At 47.9% G+C, this 20079-nt stretch overlaps 1 protein-coding gene across 5 annotated transcripts in view; it reads right to left on the reverse strand.

Annotated features, from left to right (window-relative positions):
• Positions 1 to 1205: 1205 nt before the first annotated feature.
• Positions 1206 to 20079, reverse strand: part of AUTS2 (activator of transcription and developmental regulator AUTS2) — a 1165474-nt gene continuing 1146600 nt past the window's right edge. For all 5 annotated transcript variants that reach the window (XM_053929825.1, XM_053929823.1, XM_053929827.1 and 2 more), the window contains 8 exons: positions 19434 to 19505; positions 18171 to 18200; positions 16373 to 16444; positions 12430 to 12571; positions 9073 to 9150; positions 8042 to 8125; positions 6659 to 6881; positions 1206 to 4332 (listed from right to left, as the gene is read on the reverse strand). In XM_053929825.1, coding sequence (XP_053785800.1) covers positions 3084 to 4332; positions 6659 to 6881; positions 8042 to 8125; positions 9073 to 9150; positions 12430 to 12571; positions 16373 to 16444; positions 18171 to 18200; positions 19434 to 19505 — 1950 coding nt within the window. In that variant the 3' untranslated portion in view covers positions 1206 to 3083. The remainder of the gene's footprint in view (positions 4333 to 6658; positions 6882 to 8041; positions 8126 to 9072; positions 9151 to 12429; positions 12572 to 16372; positions 16445 to 18170; positions 18201 to 19433; positions 19506 to 20079) is intronic.

Raw genomic sequence — 20079 nt, forward strand, 5'->3', positions numbered from 1 at the left:
TAATTAGTGGCAAAATATGCAAAGGTTGAGCTGAATCAAGCCCCCGGGATTAAATACCGTGACTGATTTGGAGAGTTGGCGCCTCTGCGTCCTGACATTGCAGATGGTGACAGGAAAACAAGCTGCGAGGAAGGCAGTGAGGCCGCCTGAAACGGCGCGTCAACGGTCTCCCGCTCAGAGTCTGGAAGGTCCTGAGACCTGCCTGATTTGGAAAACCAGTGTTTACCATGTTTTCCGAGACACCGGCTTTTCTTCAAGTTATTCTCTAGTCTGGGAGTCTGATACAACATAGAAAAGCAAAGCTGAGTGAAGTGGGCTTTATCCAAGCAGCTCTTGCTCTACCCACCCTCAGCTTTCCAAGCCTGCCAGGCCAGTTTGCCCACCCAGGGGGCTCCAGTGCCCCACCTCCCACACACCCCTGTGGAGCCTCGGGAAACCACGGCACCCCCCACCACACGTCCAGAGCTCCAGGTTTCTACTCACTTCCACTTCTAATGCCCACTGCACAGCCACCCACATCCTGCCACCCTGGACGTGCTTTCCTTGTTTTTTTTCCAGTAGGATAAAAACATTAATCGAAACAAATTTCATCAGGTTGACACAGTAAAATTGAACAATTATACATCTTTAAAAAAAATTTTCAAAGGCGAGGCAGGAGTCTGCAAACTGATGAGAGACCTGCCACGCCATTCGACAAGACACAGAAAAAGTGGACATGGGGAAGGGAATCCAGAAGGTCTTAAAACACCACCTCGGAGTCCACTGAGCAAAAGGCAAGAGACAGGCAGGAAAGGCTATTGCCAAAGGCCCGAAAGCAGCTTTGTCACCAACGCAGAGGAAGCAAAGGCTGAGGTTGGAAGGAGGCCTGAGACACAGAGGGCGCTGGCTAACCTGGCCTACACACACATACATCCTCTACAAATCCAAATGTCCCTTCCCGGGACGTACAGGATTTTGCTTAGAGCATACATTAAAAAAAAAAAAAAAAAAAAAAAAAAAAAAAAAAAAAAAAACCCCTACAACCGACTGGGGCAGGGATGTCTACAGAAACTAACGGGCAGGTGGCGAGGCGGACGGCCAGCTGTTGAGGCTCAGCCTTCTGCTCTCTCGGCTGGGCTCACGGTGTGTCAAGAGCCAGGTCTGGCAAGAATGGCTCCTCCCCAGAGGCAACGGTGGCCATCTCACACACACAGGCAGCTGGAAGCTTAGTTCACATTTTTTAATAACATGGCACAGTTTACATTACACAAGAAGGCTCCGCCGATGAGAACATGCTGAAGATTCAGTCGCTTCACTTTTCTTTTCACATAGGATCTAGAAAGGACTTTATTACATACAGGATAAACAGCAAAAAGGTCTGTATAGAACAATCTCTTTACAATACTGAAAGCTACCACTACAGTTCCAGTGTACATATTCCTTGGATTTTTTTTCCTTTTTAGTTGTTGTCTTTAAAAAAAAAAAAAAACACTGCACAACATCTGGAGTTCACAAAAAATCTGAAGCTCACAACTAAACCTTCAGTTTACTACTAAAATAGATCTCTCTGCTTATTAGAAACAATGGTCTGTAGTTAACTTTTTTTTTCTTCAAAAACAGGATAACAACGTCAGATAGCACTTTAATATACTAGAAGACCAAATGGAACTAATTTTATTTCATACATATATTTTACAGTCCAGTAGACAAGATATATTGTATTTCTCTGCTAGTAAAGTCATATTCTCTCCAAATATGTAGACAAGAGGCTTAATGTATTATAAAAGTATCATGAAGAGACATTAAGATTGATGCAAACTTAAAAACGCACGCACACACAAGACTTCGTCTCTGCCACCTTTCACCCTCGGTAACTCGCCATGGCTCCATGAGGCTGACCTGCTGCGGCTACTCTGACTTTATTACCAACCGGAAAACAGTGAGTCACATTGGGAAATGTGCACCTTCGATCCGTCAGTTAGCAAATACAACGAAAACATATCCATCATCTGAGAAAACTGGAAGCTTTCTTTCAGGATCTGTTTGGGTGTAATGAAATCCCCTTACAAAACGAGGACGTGTGTACAGATAGGAAATAGGACACACTAAAAAACGCGTGGTTCCCACGGGAGGTGTGAAATCACATGACTGGTGGTGACGAGATGCTGGCGGCCTGTTTGTGTCCCCTGATTTTGGCATCTGACAACTCCCGACCCCCTGGCTCTGGCTGCTCTCACCCTCTGACCTTTCCAGGGCCGTGCTCTCCCCCAGGAGCCCGCAAGCAGCAACTTCAGGTGCGAAGTTTCAGCCTGGGGTCCAATTTGCAAAAAAGGATGGTCCTCCATTTAAAAAAACAAGCAAGGAAAACAGAGTCATATCACGTAAGCGCTTGTTCAGGGAAAATATGACCTTAAGTACGTTGCAAATGGGTTTGAAAAGGCTCCTTTGAGTTAGGCGGGCTTTTGTGAAAAGCCCGAACATTCATTGCATAGTTGAAGGGTTTAGCTGTCCTATTAACAACACATGGGAACGCAGCCGTAACCGACCGTGTTCACTGGCATTAAGTTTGCAAATAGCACATTTTAAGAAGTATTAATGTATTATGTTACTTAATCTTTACCTATTTACATTTGTACAAAGTAAAGCTTTCATCTTACCCTTTTGCATATATGAACCCTTAGCTCATGAAGCAATCTTTTTTACATCACTATGTACACGGCCTTCCCGTCTCGTCTGAAAGAGCTTCGCACGGTGGACTGTGTGGACTGTCGTCTGTTTTCTCCCCAGTTAACACCACGGCGGTGTGTTGTCTTCTTCACTGTTTTGGTTCAAATCAAAACGTTTTATACGAGAAACCAAAAGAGTTGGACACATGAGGACATATGACTTGGCTAAAAGATCTGAAAAATTTCAACATATAATATACAAAAACATTTCAAAATCTGCACTGAGGCTATACATTGTTTACAAGGGGAAGCACTGGGGGCTTCAGGCCCCCCAGTCTGTGTTAATGACGCAGGAGTCCTCTGGCTCTCTCCTTCTCCAGAATCCGGCATTGTGTTGGTGTGAGGTTCCTCCTTCCTCTTCTGTGGCCCATTCTCTGCTTATCGAGCTTCGATATCCTTCAGAGTGTGGGAAGGGGGCCTCTCCCTTATCTCTGCAGACAGAGGAGTAGTCCTTCTGGGGGAGACCGGGCGGCCCCCCAGCGTAGAAATGAGAGGGGGAGGCGCGCTCAGCGCTGCCGTGGGAGGGGTCTTGTTGAGGAGTCCGTTCTGGTGCCCCGCGGTGGGGCTGATTCTGGGGTAGTGCATGCTGGGGAGCCCCGGAGTGATGAGGCTGGGGTGGGGCAGATGTCCATCGAGGGAGGCCGGGTGCACAGGGTGGAGCCGTGTGTGCTCATAGTCCTCTCTGAGCATGTGCAAACGCTCCCGCTCGTCCAGGTGACCTCCTCGCTCGTGTTCCCTCCGAGGGTCCACAGACAGAGGGTGGTGGTGGTGGTGGTGGTGGTGGTTGTAATCATGAGGCTCCCTGTCCCTGAAGGAGCGGTCAGCTTCGTACAGCCGCGGGGTCGAGAGACGGTGGAGAGGGTCGTTCCTTAGCAGAAAGTCCCTGCCCAGAGGGTCTCTCCGGTGAATGTCCAGTTCTCGGTAGGGATCCCTCAAAGGGTCCCGGATGGGGTCCCAGTGGAAAGAAGGATAGGGGAACCTCTCTCCGCCTGGGATGGGGCTGATGCCCATGAAGGGAGTCATCATGCGAGTCCTGTCCAGGCTGCTGATGCTGTTCATGGGGTGGATGCCCGTCACCCCCACTGTCATGGGCATGGAGGCCAAGGGCCCCGGGTGCACACTGGACGAGGAGTTCGGAGGAGGCGGCTCCGAGGACCGGTGGGTCTGGGGGGCCTCCGTTGGGAGGTCATGGTCTTCCTTGCGCTCCTCCTTCACCTTGACCTCTGAGCTCTTCTTGGGGTTCTCGTAGGCTGGCTCGCTCTTGCGCTGCTCAGCCTCACGGCTCGAGGTGCTGTTGGGCCTGGCACTCTCCACGACAGGGGTCCGCACGTAGGGCGACGGCACTCGGGCCAGCTGCTTGGCCTCTTCGCCCACGGCTCGCCCTTCGTGGCCATGGCCATCCTTCTCGGGCGGGTGGCCCTCCCTCGCCTTGTGCTCCTCCGCGGTCAGGTCCTTCCGGGACTCCGCATGGTCCCGCTCCCTCTCTTTGGATTTGTCTTTCTCTCGAGCCTCAGTGTTCAAATGACCCCTGATCTGTTCAGTGGAGCTGCGGGTGTGTCCCAGGGTGCTCACCGGGAGGATAGGTGCTGGTGAAGGGTGGCTGGAGTGTCTTTTCTCAACACTTTCCCTGAGGGAGAAAGAGGGAGACAGGAAGCAAATGAAATGGGCCCATTGGCCTGGCCAGGGGCTGCCGATGAAATGGTGGTGTGAAAAGGGTGGGCTGGGTCAGTTCCCATGGTCACCGAGGTGGCTGGGTGTGCCCTTTGTACTGCAAAGCCAGCCACCCTGACCTCACTTACCTAGGTTATAGAGGAAGCTTTAAGGGGAGGGGGGTAGTGCTAGGGATGAGGGTGAGTGGGGAGTCTCGGGGGGGAAAGCAACTGTCTCTGTGTGTAAGAGTCCCATGCCTCGATCAAGACCACAGAGCAAGAGCCTTCAGAAAGCCGAAGTGGCCCAGTGCGGCCCCCGGAGCAGTGATGTGGCTGTACTGCCCATCTGACTGGAGTCTCAGGCTCAGTTAGTGTTGAGAAGAAAGTTTTCAGAGACCAAATGCAAATATGACCTTTCACCCAACTTTGTCATACAGAGCTAGCTGGTGGGCCAAGAGTTCAACATGACTATTACACATGCTTCTCTCTCCTGACATCAGAACAAACAGCTGGTTTCAGAGGAAAAAAACGTGGAGACAGAGCAATCTCCAAGATGTGGTGTGTGAGGGGGGGTTGAAAGGAAACCGCAAATTCAGGACTTTGGGGTCACCAAACGCACTTTTGCATTAGGAGGGATAAGAAAGCTAAAATCTGGTGAGAAGGTGAGAAAGCCGGTAGGAAAAGCAGGTTGACAGACACAAAACCTCCTGGTGGAAATCAAGGACACGTTTAAGAGCACCTATGAATGGAAATGTGAAAGAATTTGAGAGACCTGTTTTGGGTGGGGGCTTAAGACTGGGGCAGAATATGCAAAGCCACAGAATGACAATGAGGTCAAACTTGAAGAGGGAAGACTGAGTCCAGCAAGTCTGGGGCCCCCCCGAAAGACGTGGGGAGGGCGAGGAGACCAGCTGGACACTGTGCTGGCTCAGCCTTGGCAAGGCCCAGCAGGCGAGGTGGCTGCAGTGAGGGGGTTAAGGTTTCCCCACAAAGTTTGTCTCTAGCCCACATGCAAATGCTGAGAAGAAGAGCATCTTTAAAAAGTAAGATTAAAGAAGAGTGGGTTTTATTGCGTTTCCTGGGTTTCATCCAAGAGGCTGTTTTGACTCCATCAAGAAAAATGTGAATGGTTTGCTGCTGCGTCCCGCGTCTCTGCACTGACAGCCGTTCTGCGGAGCACTCTGGGCTGAGGGGCACGTCCACGCAGGTGCGCCTCGCTCTGGCAGCTCACAGCTCAGAGCTGAATGTTAGAAATGGTCCCCCCCCTGGCTCACAGGGTTTCACCAACCGTCTTGAAAGAAAACTTGTCTTTTTCTTTCACAAGAAAGAACTCATTGAGCATGATGGCCTGTGATGAACATGTACTAATCTGTCACATCTACAGCCTGCAAAGTTGAATTCTTTTAAATCACTAGGATACACACATATACACAATACATACAGGTGAAGTAAAGATTTGGGTCATATTTGAGTCTTTAAGTACCAGGAGGAAATTGTTATTAGGTATTTCTGTCAAGTGTATCTTGAGTATTCCTTGCTTATCAGTTTGTTAAAAATGAAAATAGCCTGAAGAAAGAAAAAAAAGGGGCACAGTGTCAAGAATGCTTAAGCCATTCTCCAGAAAAAAATACTGCAAGACGTTTTCCTCTTTATGGCTACTTCTTTCTTAAGTGCAAGTTACCAAGTGTGGAGATTAAAAAACAGTTAGTAAAATTAATTATCCACCAGCAAAACAAACCCAAACCAATAATGCTTATTGACATTTCTCTAAATCTAGGTGAGCAAAATTTTATTAGTCATCTGTGAGAGCCCAGGATTTGAGTTTGAACATAATTTCAGAAAAATATGATGAGGCAATGCAAACATGACTTTCTCAAAGAAAACAAAAAGAGAGAGAAACCTATGGATGATTTAATGGACGGCACGAACTGGAAAGCAAATATGGTGTTGATTCATGCTGTGTGTGTTTGGTCCAAAGCTCCAACTCACTGTCTTTAGAGAAAGATTTGTATTTGGATACACTACTGCTCACAGGGGCTTTGGAGGGTCTGCATGTGTAAGTGCTTCTGAGTCAGGGCTGTCTCGCTCTGCTAGGGTGACGTTCTGTGGTCACGATGCCCTAGGGGGCTGAGGGCGTGCGCTCTGGGACGCCGGGGCCCTGGGCGCTGCACCGGCCCCGGCTGTGTGAGGAGCTGAGGCTACAGGACCAGCTGAAGCATAAGGCTGGGGCAGGGAGGGTGGACGGCCGGTACTTGGCACAGATGGGCTCCCCCAGTGGGACTCGAGAGCGGTTTCTTTCCGTACCTTTCTTTGTCATCTTTACTAACGGATGAGTCTCGTTTATCTACATCTCTATCTCTGTCATGAGCTGCAGTGGACGGGCCACGCTCCAGCTCCCCTGGCTTCAGCCAGGGCGGAGGGGTCGGGAACGACGGAGGCGTTCGGTGCAGCCGGTTCCAGGGCTCGTGAGGGTTGCTAAAGTTCTGCACACTGGGGCCATCCTTGTGGCCGAACATTGAGTTGGGTGCTGAAATGGTGAAGTGGAGAACAAAAAGGTTTAAGAGAAATTATATAATCTGCTGTAATGAAGGTACTTACCAAAAAACTTTTAACAGCATTCAGAGTTAAAATGAATACATATTATTGGGAGCTGGAAAAGGAAAGGAGATTAACAAATTCATTAGAGGAACTTGTCCTACACTGGAAAGGCAGCTCACAGCTTTTTTTTTTTTAACCAAAGGCAAAAGGGTGGGAGGGGGACAATTAAAAAGGGAAGGGACCAAAAAGGTGTCAAGATTCCCTAATTAAACACATCTGTGCATGCAGCACCCCAAGCACGCGAGGGTGTATTCTGACGGCGTGCCTTAGACGAACAGCACCCAGCTCGGAGTGGAGTTCGGGGCTGTCCCCTGCCGCCCGCAGCCCTGCTAACGTGACTGCTACCCTTCCCACACCTTTGGCAAACTGATGTCACCAGAGACAAGCCAGCGCCATGACCTAAACACATACACAGGTTGCCACGCTAGCCGGAACTGTGATGGCTGCTTACGCTGCGTGTCAGGTCTCCTGTACCCGGAGACTGTGACGTATGGATGGCGTGAAAGCAAACAGGTTGAGTGTATTATATCAGTGATTAAATACGTGTCTGGGACACGGGCAGGTGTTGCAACTCTCTTCCTATTTGAGACCGAGTTTCTAGGAGTAGACAACTATCCAGTCCTCCCAGATTATGGAGCAAGAAATGTCGCCAGCTCTTCACTCTCCTGAGCCTGGTGTTGTTCCCCTGCTATTCTTCTTCGAGCTCTTCCAATCCCACGAATGCCAAGGCAAGATGAAATGTAAAGTTGTTTTCACCTCTAATAGGATCTGTAGCTAAAGTCTGGGGCAGCAAGATGGAATGTGGATGAAACTGCATTTAAGCAAACTTTCTGGAGTTCAACGAACTGTATCCCCTTTCCTGACCCTCAGTAACGCATACGGACAGTGGACTGCCCTTACAAAGGTGGTTTGGCTGTAAATGCGCACCTACACCCAATCCCACTGTTTAGCCCTGCTTTTGCGATGATAAAAACTCAATTTATTCCCCAAGGGTACAGTTTCTTTTTATCTGGAAAGGTCTTGAGCCACTGACAGATCAGAAGAGATAAACAGTCCAAGATAGATTTTAGAAAGTTAAGAGGTACTCACTAACTGAAGGATTTCCAAGTCCCCCGAAGGCATTGCCACCAACTGCTGCAAGGCCAGTGAAGGTAGATGGCCGATTGAAAGGCTCTGCGAACGAGAGAGGGAGGAAGGACAGGCTGCAGGACTCCTCTATGTGAGCAACACGCAGAGCTCGCCGGGAGCTGGGGAGAGCCACGTGGGACCCATGCCTCTCTATGCTCAGCCCCGGCCTGTCCTACTTCTCCTACCAGGTCCTGTTTTCACTGCACTTGACATCAGGCACCGGGTTAGCAAAAATATTTACAGAAGCTATTTTCTGGAACTGTGCATGTTGCCCCATTTCTCTTGCCAGGTGGGGAACATGCCTCAAGCCACATGTTCTAAGATGCTGCTTCTGTCTCCTCTCTCCCAGGAATGTGCTGTGTGGGCGCTAATGGAACAGAAATGAGATGACATCTCACAATCAATGTACGATGCAATTCTGAAGGCTCACGGATGACACACCCAGTGGGTGGGTGCACCATGGCCTGCATCTGCTTGTACACTTGCAGAAAGTATGAAATCAAGGCCATGAACAACGCATGCACCCTTATTAGGAAGAGACACACAAGCAAGGCAGTGAAATGTGAAGTGATTAAAACATAATGGGTAATGACTCATCAAAACAGGATCTTGTCTCTCCCTCCACCTCCAGGATGTGCCTGTAGACATGGGGCAAGAGCTCACACTCTTCCTCCAGTGGGCGGGGCAGGCTGCTGTATCTGGGAACCCTCGAGGCAGGGAGGTGTGGCTTCTGCCCACCGCGCATCAGTGTCTCCAGAGGGACACTACAGAGCACACATCTACTCCCTGAAGAACATGCTATCACAGGGGCTGAAACCCTGAGCGTGGACGGTACCTCTTCAGGCTTCTACAAGGCCGCCGTCTGTCTTTTCCCTAAGTGGTAAGTGAGGTGGCTGGGACTATGGCCGAGTTGCCGGAAGTGCGGCAGAGGCACAGTAAACAAAGGTTCTCTGAAAAGCACACGTCACTTCCTGACACTATGGGCAACTCACCTAGGTGGGCAGCAGGGTTGAGGAAGTTGCTGTGATGAGGAGGTGGCCCGAAAGGGGTCCCAGTCGGGTGTGCAGCACCTATGACGTCAAACACAATGGGTTAGATTTCCCTGGTGGCCGAATGCTACCATGTGGCTGGCTGCTAGGTGCCGAAGGACCCCGGGAGAGAACATGTTAAAGTAAGGACGTGGCTCGAGTCCACCCAGGCAACACCGTGAGGAAGAAGAAATGTGTAAGATTTTGAAGATGTTGACACACACACAGTACTAGAAACATCCAAAAACACTGCCAGTGGGGTGGGGGAGGTTCTATAACCAAACACGTCTGGAGAAACGCCAGGTTAAAAAATGTTCAGTAAGTTCTTTACTGAAGGGCTGAGAGCCACGGTCACGTTCATGGGCTCACCAGCTCTAACAGGAGAACGTTTGACCACGAAGGGTTTTCTTCATAGAGCCTCTCGGGGAGCACGGCTTTCACTTGGAGCCACCCTGTTGTGACCTTTGGCTTAGGAGCAGCTGATCTATTTGTGCCACTCTGCTTTGGGCCACCACAGAACCTCTTTTCCCGGAAATGTCTTAGTTTTCACGCCTCACGCTGAAGGACATTCTGAAGCCCAGCCTTAACCAGACTCTCTGTTGTGAGGTATGCTGGGTTAGGGGAGAGGAAGGCCTCTGATCTCTCTCCATCATCCTTAGGGCCAGGGTCAGCTAGTTTCCTCGAATGTTTCTGGACACTACCCACTACTCTTATAATCTTACAACTGGCTCTGAGTCTTTGCCCGCCAGGCAATGCAGGCCCAACTTTGTGGTCTCTCCTCCAGCCACATTTCCTCCTCTACTCTGTACTTTGCCTTGCACAGTATGTGTTTAAGATGCCTCAGATCCTTTTCTTGGAGGAAGCTGGGAAAGGAAAGAGGGAAAGAGAGACACAGAGTGTGTAGACAAGTGACTCAAGAGGGACAATATTCTAAGAGCTCAGGGCATTCAGTGGGCTGGTGGCCATGCAGGTGACAGCTGAAGAGGTGAGCTTTGTGGGGGCCAGGCCTGGCTCTCGACCCGAGACGGGCCACAGTCACCTGAAGGTGCCTTTTTAGTTTATTTCGGGCATTAGTGCCCCATGATAAGAAAAAAGTGGCTGAATTTCACAAGAGAGTACAAATTAAACATATCAGTTAAAAGTTTCACCGAATAACCATTTGGGGCAAAATCCAATATTTTGTACACTGGAAAAGATTACCCTCTAGAATGGAAGCAGAAACAGGGCCTGAATGAATTCACTAGTAACTATTCTCTAATCCCTTGTACTCTGACTAAATTCCTATGAACAAGTTCCTTCAGAAATACAAATTAAATGGAGAAGGGCCATCCCTCCCCTCAAACCCCATTAACTCAATTTGTGTTTGCATTGCTGTTCCCCAGCCTGCGAGGGCCTGTGGGCCTGGGGTGTGGAGTGCAGGGGCCCGTCTGTCCTGGTCCTGGGAGGTTCTCTGTCCAGCTCCAGGCAGTGACTGACTCTCTACCCAGAAAGTGCAAAAATGGTACCCCGTCTCCACAGCGCGAATGGAGCCCAGCATATTCATTAGGTATTAAGTGTTATCAGCTAAATAAAAATCTGGCTGCATCCTGCCTGGGTAGTACACGCTAATTAATGCTTCCATGAGGACTGGGGCTCCGCTCAGCCCAGGGCCCCCAGGGTGCCTTGCAGTTCCAGAATTATTGAAGCAAAAGAAACCAATTCATCCGCTTGGCTCAAATGGAAGCCAGGGAGAAATCTCTCTATTTCTCTCCAAAAATTGCTCTTAATGTAGCCCTGTCTCAGAGCCTAGGTGCCATGGTAACAAAGCCTTCAAATACGTCCCCAGACAGAGCTGACAGAGAAAAACCTAAGACCTTAGCAAATTCCATATACCCTCGAGGGTGATTCACTTGCTTTGGCAACAAAGCCCATTAAAATGATGATTTCTTGCAATGTGGGTGTTTCTCTTTTCTTGAATGGGAGAGCATTAGGTCCACCACAAATGAGTCTTGGATAAAAGCCTGGGAAAGTAGCAGGCAGGATAGTTGTGAAACTTGTTCCCCAAGGATGAGAAATAGGAAGCCCCTTGGAGACTCGCGTCCAGAAGAATAAATTCTACTTGGCACAGCAAGTATTAAATTATGGAGCCGGTCAGGAAAGTGAGCTCGGTGGAGTTGTTTACAAGCATTATCCAGTGGAGCCCTGTGCCAGGCACTTGCCCTGAAGATAGCTTTAGGAATGCCCAAATAATAGGGAGCCCTTGATACTGAACCGTGTTCTCATCTACCTAATACTCCTCAGAGCCACGGCCTTCTGACTGCAAGTGCCTGGAGCAGAGGCGAGGTGTCATCGGAAGCAGTGACCCTCAGCAGCCCCCAGCCCTGCTCTGGAGCACCTAAGAGCCACCGGGCAGTGGGCATTCTCGGTCGTTAATGAATAGCTCTTTTGGGTGTTTTATACCTTGTCCCCTAAATTTCCTGCATTATTATAACCACCCAGGCAGTAACACTAAGTTCTGTAGCAGAGACAACCAGCAAACAACTGGTTCACCCACCCTCCCTATCACAGACCATCCACCAGCAAATATCATAATCATACAGTGGACCCATGAACAATGTAGGGGTAAGGGACGCCAGCCCCCTGCACGACATATAACTTTCAACTCTCCCAAAACTTAACTACTAATGGCCTACTGATGCCTTGCCTGTAACATAAACAGTCGATTGACACGTATTTTGTATGTTACATGTATTCTATACGATATTCGCATAGTAAAGTGAGCTAGAGAAGAGAAATGTTATTAAGAAAATCCTAAGGAAGAGCAAATCCATTTGCAGTGCTGTACGTAACCACTGAAAAAAGTCCACGTGTAAGGAGACCCACAGGGCTCGCACTGACTTAGGGGCCGGCTGTGTTTCTTTACCTTCAGACCCTCACGGCACGACCGAGCACCATGGTGCAAGGCGACGGAGCGTGCCGTGGGCACCGAGAGTGAAGTCCTGGCATTGTTTCCCTCCGATGTGCCCTTTCAAGCTTTCTGATCTTTTTTCAATAGCATTTGGTGAGCTTGTGAGTTCTATTGGCTTAACACAGAAGCAAATAATGAGCCAAAGCAATATGAGTCCCCTAAGAGGAAGATGATCTTTTTTCCTTCTTTAATGAGAATGGGCATATCAATGAAGGAGGTTCTGTTTCCCTTGCTGTGCTAAGAGGTGGCCTTGCAAGCTGGCACAAATTGTGTTTTTTAGGGAGTGATTGAGCAGTGGCCTGGAGCACAAACACAATTTATTGAGCTACCTGAGAACAACATTTCTCCACTCTCCCCTGCCCCTCTGAACTCACCAGCGGCGGAGAACAAAGTCGAAGGCCGTGCCAGGTCATGGGGGTGGTGGATGGCTCCAAAGAGACTGGGGCCTGGAGGACGGCTCAGGAACTCGGGTTTCAGTCCGAAGTCCAGTTTATGTGGGTCTGACTGCATTTGTTTCTAAAGCAGCAAAGGGGGGAAAAAGACGACGTCCCCACAGGAACGGCAGGAAAGAAGGACATTAATGAAGTGGCTTAGACTGAGAAAGGGGACTGGCTGGTGCACTCGGCCCCCGAGCCCCGGTCATATCGCAGCTTAAGAGCGCCGTGAGGACACAGCAGCGCACACGCTGGTTAACCCTGAACACTGTGGGGGGCGGGCCCGCCTGAGAGAGGGCAGCAGGGCTTGCCCTTGGGAATACCTGTCTCTCAAGTCAGAACGCCAAGCAGCGAAGTCAGTGCTGTGTCTTTGAGGTCATGTGGTTTGAGGAGTAAAATCCTATCTTCACTTACTCAAACCACCACCTCTCCAAAGTAGCTGATTACTCACTGTAAAGGCCCATTTTAGCAAGTTTTTAAATGACAGTATTGTAAAGCTCATTTTATGAGGAACTCTGCACGGATAATCATCTGTGTAAATTAATTGTTTAATGGCTCTTTAACATACTCTAACAGATCACAGTACATTAGGAACTGAAAGTTATGAAGAAATATTTGCATGCCTACAAGCTAATTTTCAAATGATCACTGTTACATATTTAAAAAAAACAACCTAAGTAGGGTCATTAATTTAACTAATAGGGGTCTTTGCTTTGCCTGTTCTCCCCAGTTACTGAAGAGGAGATCAGTCCGGGCCAGAAAGCCAGCAAGAACCTCTCTTCCTGTGAAGCGCTTGCCGTCGGCTGCACTCACTCTGCTTCCTCTTATTTATACTTCCACCCTCCAGCCGATCTGCCAGCTCACCTTCCTCTAAGGCTGTTGAAATCGGCTCCTCATCGGCTTCCTGATCCCTTACCCTGCCATCATTCTTTTTTTTTAAGGCAAACATTAATTTTACTTTTATACTGTAGCAACATATATCTGAAGATGAAACTTCAAAAATTATCATTTAAAATAGCAAAATTACTTTCTCACTTTTGTCAGTTACAGTGACATTCAATATTATTTTGTATTCGTTTCAGGTCTACAGCATGGTGGTTAGACAACTGCGTACTTTACAAAGTGCTCCCCCTGATATTTCCAGGACCCACCTGGCACCACACAGTTATTCAAATATTACTAAAAGAATAACTGTATTTCCTACCCAGCATCATTCTTGAGGCCTGCAGCTCTCCCAAATGGTATGATTTCAATGTTGCCCCACCTTCTTGATTCTCAATAGCCCTCTCTGAATCAGCTTCATACCCCCTTGGATAAGCACCAACTCCCACCGCCTCAGGCCTGGGGCCCAAAGCTCCACATTTTGCTGCCTTCGTCACCACCTCCGTGCTCTGTAGTCTCCCCTTCCTCACAGCCCTTAGGCTGTTCTGACTCTCACGCTTCCAATCTCTGAGGCTCATCTGATGCTCTCAGTCCCTTTGGCTCCAACGCCACCTCTAACTCCTTCGTGTCCTGCTGAACAGAAATCCTTGCCGCGCTGTGTGTTAGTCAATAGGGTGCCACCTGAACCAGCATGTGTGAGGATCAGAGACAAGTGTGCTATTCCCCTATTGCTGAGGGTCAGGAGCCTACTCATCCATCATACCTATTTAGAATGAAACCTACCTGAGCACCTCAAGCGGGAAGCCACCGCCTTGGAAGCAGACGGCACGCTCACCATTTTTTATGCACGTGTTGGCCCTCACTACTGAACTCTACGCAACTAGACCCCGGACAGAAGGGTGCCCTCTGAGCCCGGCACAGTAAGGAAGCTCAGGCAGTAGGCTCTCCCAGTAAACATTTGGTGGGTGACTAAAAGAATGAGTGAATTAACATTATGGAAAAGGACAATGTAATTTCTGCTCAAATCCACAGGGAATTCTGTCATGGAAGTCCCACTATAAAGTAAGAACTAAACCCCAAGACAAAGCTTCTAACTCACTATACATCTATAAAAATCTTTTGAATGGCTCCTTTAATTTGGTTGCCAAATTATTTAGTGCTGATACTGCACGGTACACAGCACAGTTCCATTAACCACAAGTTAGGTCCATGAAGCAAAACGGCGCCAGGGGATTACAGAGAGTGCCGGAAAGGGGAAGAACAGCCACCTCACATTTAAGAGGTCCTGCTAACTGAATTGGGATAACGACTGGGGCATGTTCACGGGCAAGAAGTTGATGGAAGGGCACATACATACTATGTCCTTCATCTCTTTCTACCAAAGGAGTCACAGGAGGATGAGTCTCACCTACTGTTCTACTAACCACGTCCTCCGGAACAGAAAGCGCACTGAACTAAGTGTCAAAATCTAGTTAGCTCTTCAAAGCTTCCAAAGAGGCTAAACTGTAAGGTTTCTAATTAAACCTTGCCTAACAATAAAGTGAGCAAAACTCACTGATAGGGTGTTATGAGGAAGAGCAGGCATTTGACACGAAAGCAAATATCTTAGTGGCCTCATTTCCTGGAGTTGGCTTTTAAAAAATCACTTAACCATTTAAACAAACAAACAAGCAAGCAAGCAAACAAAAACCATTTCTGTAGGGACTAGCTCTCCCTCTATCTTTATCACTTTCTTTTATTATTCTCATATTGGCTCCCAAATGTTATTACGACTAAAAGCTGCTTATTTGAAAAATGGATTAACTGAAGCCTATTGGAATTACTGGATTGATTGTTTCCCCCCCCTTTTCTAGGCATAGTTACCCAGCCTGTAAACATGCATACTGTAAAATCTGGACTTGTCAGTTACTTTCCTCTCAGCTAACCAGTGGTGCCACATCTGGTCACCTGCAGAAGTCAGTCCCTGACCGCTTCCCTATTGCATCTCAACAGCCTGGTAAAGCATGCACTGTATTCACCTGTGGGATGAAAAGAGATGAAAAAGAAAAATCACCTGCAGACAGGTAAGGTAAGTGGCCAGACGGTGGTTCTGACAAGTACGGGCTGTATTCTCACCTCTGGCACGGATCGTCAGGACTAATGGGGGGTGGAAAGGTCGCTGCAAACAACATACTACTTCTAGAAGAGTCATTTCCAATACCATATGCATTGCTAATGGAAGTTCTGTAACATCATATAGATCTTAAATTACTAGATCATTTTTCCAAAGCCATATAATGAAAAGAATGCACCTGTTGTTACAGGAAGAAAACTTCCACATATATATAGGTCTTCCTGCTTGGCTCGCCCCGCCTCAGACACCCTATCAATCCTGTCTCCTGCACAATAAAGTCAACACGGAGGCGCCTGGCCTACAAATTTCCCCAAAACGTTTATTCTAGGAGATAATCTACCTGTGTTTTGCCATGTATAATGCGCACTCTTCCCCCCAAATTTTTGAGGGGAAAATAAGGGTGCGCATTGTCCATGAGAAGTGGCTGAAATACCCTGTATCTGTTCTTGTGTTTTGTAATTATTTGTGACATAAAATTTCTTGTACCATAGTATGTTCAAAAATAAATGCTAAAATTCCTTTATAATACAAAAACAAGCATCTAAATATAAATAAATAACTGAATTAAAATGAAAGATTTTTCCCCCTAAAAATTTGGGCCAAAGACAAGGGCGTGCATTACACACAGGGGCACAGCATACATGGCGAAATGCAGCATTTTTAAACTCTTCAGGTCCGTAAGATGACAAAAATCATTTTTTTAGAGGAAAAAATCATCGGTTATGTTTGCTTTTGTTTTGTCCTTGTGCTGGTGGTTTCCCTAATTAATAGTAAGATTTCCTGATAGCTTTTCCAAGAGACACCTGATCCTTCCTGCCAGCAGAATCGGTGCAAACGCCTCCTCAGCAGGGAGGCCCCCCCCCCCAAGGCCAGGAAGGCAAGACTGACCTTGACTTTCTGTTGGTGATGGTAGATCTGCCAGGCAATGTGAACATGCATAGCACACCACTTCCCTGGTTTCTGAAACAAGAAATAGCAGCATGGTCAGAAGGAAGACCTTTCAGAGAAAACCGCCTTCAATTTCCCCAAAGCCTTCAACAGATTTTGGCTACAGAGGCTTTTTTCTTTTTTGTTCATGAAACAAGAGTGCTTTGTACACTCCAAGTGCCTGCTGTCAGCAGCTCGCCGGCGCCCAGGCCCGAGGGAGCCAGAGTCACCCTCCTGCGGGGGCCGAGCTGGCAGCTACTCCTCAGAAAACCACGCTGACAAGGACCTCCCTGGTCACCAAGGATAGGACAGCAAAAGCCCGAAGCCCACGTTGTGTCTCTTCTCTATTTCTTTTCTGGTGCCAGCTGGCAGACCGGGAGCACGGGAAGCCCTACTTAACAAATGTGGCCATGCTATGATGCAAATGGGCTGTTCAGAAGAGCTAATTAGTGAATGTCTGTGAATCAGTTTAAAACAAGAGAGGGTCCCGAACCTGTGTAACCTCCTCCAGCACTGGCTTTTCTTTACCCCCAAAGCAATACAAAGAAATTCACCACATTTTTATTGAAGCCCAGTTCCTATAAGTGCTTCGTTAAGTTGTCAACTACCCATTCATGTGCGTGGGCACTGCCCTCTTCTACGAAAAAAAAAGGAAAGAAACAAAGGCAAGAACTCAGTCCTTCCTACTCTCTAGACCTCTTCACACACCAATTTCCTCCTCTGCCCCCTGGGAGTGTATGAAGCCCTGTCTCCCACACTGTTTCAGAGCCTGCTTTACAAGCGTGGAGTCATTGTGGGCGCAAGCTGTCTCTCCACCCGGAGGGCGGGACCGCCTGTCCCTGCCTCATTTGTAACGTGATCTACCCAGAGGCTCCCAGTGTGCGCTCAGTGAGGACGGGATGGGTGAGAGGAAACAATGCCTCATGCCTGATGCCCAGCTCCTCTGTCCGCCAAGGACAGACACTTCTGGTTTCTATGCGGAAGAGTTGATTCTGAAACATATACTTAAATCCAAGTCTGGGTCAGTTTTCTTCTTTTGTAATGAAATTATTTGCATCATTTGAAATCCTAAGTGATGACACAATCCTTTTTTTTTTCCCTTTTGGAAAAACTGAATTATATTACTTTACACACCAGAAATGGGTTAAGTATAGCGGGAAGTATACTGTCCCTCTTCCATCCAACTACCCACCTTCTCTCCCACCCCAACCAACCAAGATGGCCAGCGTTTACTCAGAGGTCATCTGCTGGCCACTCTCCAGTCTCCAAAGATGTTAACAAACCAAGGCTTAAAGGAACTCTGTTCTGTGCCAGAGAAGCAGGTTGATGTCTGTCACAAGTGAACATCACTTACTGCAGGATGAGGCAGCCTCCAGCCGCAATGAACAGACCCTGATATCCGTATTTTCTAGGTGCAAGAGAGACAGCAGAACTTCTAATTTTAGCCTATCGCTTAATTCGTTGTCTTTAGGTTCCCACTAGTCAAACCTTTTACCAGAACTGCTAACCAGAGAATCTGACTCAGTTGAATCTTATCTGTTAGTTTTACCTCCACAGCCTGGCTTCCTGAAACACCAAAGCAAAACCAATTCAGGCCGTTTCAATCATACTACCTCAGAAGCCCACCCCCACACAAGTGTCATCCCAACACTTCCTTCCAACGTTTCCGTGGCTCGGCTCCTCATACCGGATTTGTCTTTTTAACCCACAGGGAGTCACACAGAGGTTGCAAAAACAGTTCTAGAAGAAGCTTTCTTACCCTTAACATAGGTCTGAAAGGATCTGTCAACTGTGAAGAGAAAATGACAACTTGGTTACATGCCTGTCACTCAAACAATTGCTCTAATTAACAAATTTGTAGTGCTTCATTAGGAGGGGAAATTAAAATGTTAGAATTTTACTTTTAAATGAAGCCCTTTTAGAGAATAATTAACCCATTTTCACACTATCAAAAGTGCCAAATGTCCCCTCCCCCACTTCACAAGCCACGGTGCATCCACACTGACAAGCCCCCTGAACAAGTTCAATCAACAGCAATTTGCCCTCTGGCAACATCATCTGCTCACTCTACACATCTGAGGAGTTTCCCTGTCCGAGGAGCAGCGTGTCCGCACCACACGGGGCGGGCCTCAGGGAGAGTGGCCGTCAGGCCACGGGAGTGGGAGGCTGGGTACTGATGGGTACTTGGGCACAGGTGCCCTTCTGGACACACAGCAGAACCGGGCTCTCTTCACCAACGCCCTCAATTCGAGGGCTGCACATTACCAAGAGGCATGAGACATTTTAAAGAAGTTCACTAAATGTCATAAAAATACTTACATAGTTGAGTCATTTTAAACTTCTACCTAACTCTGGTCATCAATTTCTGACTGCCCTTACCCAGGGAAAAAGACAATATTGTAAAGGTAATCATTTTTCACATTTACTACAATGAATGTAAATAACAATCAATGAAACAAGATTACATATATCGTATAACTTTAAGTTCTTTGTTGAGAGTAGGTAGAGGTGTACATTATGAATAAACAACATAACCACAGCATAATGGATACTTTATTTAGCTCCGGAGCACAAAAGCAGTAGAGGGCCAGGAGAGCAGGGCGCTACAGTGACTTCCTGACCCCCGGGAAGTGGGGCGTGTGTCCTCACTTCCAGGGGGGAAAAAATGCTCAGTGCTTTTCCATTCAAAACATTTTACAGCTATTTCTTTTGTGTGAGAGAAATTTAAGGAAATACAGGTTGAGAAGATTGGTTGAATAGTAACCGCCCGAGCTCACAGGGTGGAATTTCTGATCTGGGACGGTTAGCCACCCCTCTGTCCTCCTTTCAGCATACTGTGTGGCCAAGGCAGAGCAGAAGGGATTTTATTTTCTAAGAGTAACTGGCATTTTCTCCCACAAACGAGAAGGAACAGCTGAAAGGGCAGCTCACTCAGATGAGCTAAAGAAGGTGCGAGCACTGGTTGGCTGTCCCATGCAAATGCCCCCATGTTACCTGAGGCTGAGCCTGACCTCCTACGTACCCTCGGGTCCTTTTGGAGTAGAGTGTGCGGGACTGTCCCAGGTCGAGCAGCGACATCGATAGGGTTGGAGGTCTACGAATTAACCAGACCACAGCTTAGGAAGCATGTAACACACGTCACGAAAGCAAGATCTTTCTTTCGCTCTAAATTACAGAAGTCAAATGTGATTTTCCTTTTTCAACTGCAGTCTACATTCAGTAATATTTTGTATAGTTTCAGGCGTACAGCATAGCGGTTAGACAATCGTACACTTTGCAAAGCGTTCCCCCAGCTGTTTCCAGCATTCCAGGCCCCCCTGGCCCTGTACGCAGCCATTAGAATATTACAGACGATGTTCCCCATGCGGTACTTTACATCCCCGTGACTATTTTGTGGCGACCAACTTGAACTTCTCAATCCCTTCCCCTTTTTCACCCTGCCCCCAATTTTCTGTTTTCAGTCGGAATACAAGTATTAACAGACTCATTTTCCTCCATGATCACACAAGGCTCTTCGTCAGGACCTGCACCCTATTCTCTCACGGGGCCCGGCCAGAGACCGCCCTCTCCAGCAACAGCACCTAGGCACAGAGAGGCCACACTCTGCTGCAATGAAAAGCACAGGACCAAAAAGAGAACCAACACAGGGAGGCGCTGCCCCGACACCC

This window comes from Desmodus rotundus, chromosome 1 (genome assembly GCF_022682495.2).
Source record: "Desmodus rotundus isolate HL8 chromosome 1, HLdesRot8A.1, whole genome shotgun sequence".
In the NCBI taxonomy this organism is placed as follows: domain Eukaryota; kingdom Metazoa; phylum Chordata; class Mammalia; order Chiroptera; family Phyllostomidae; genus Desmodus; species Desmodus rotundus.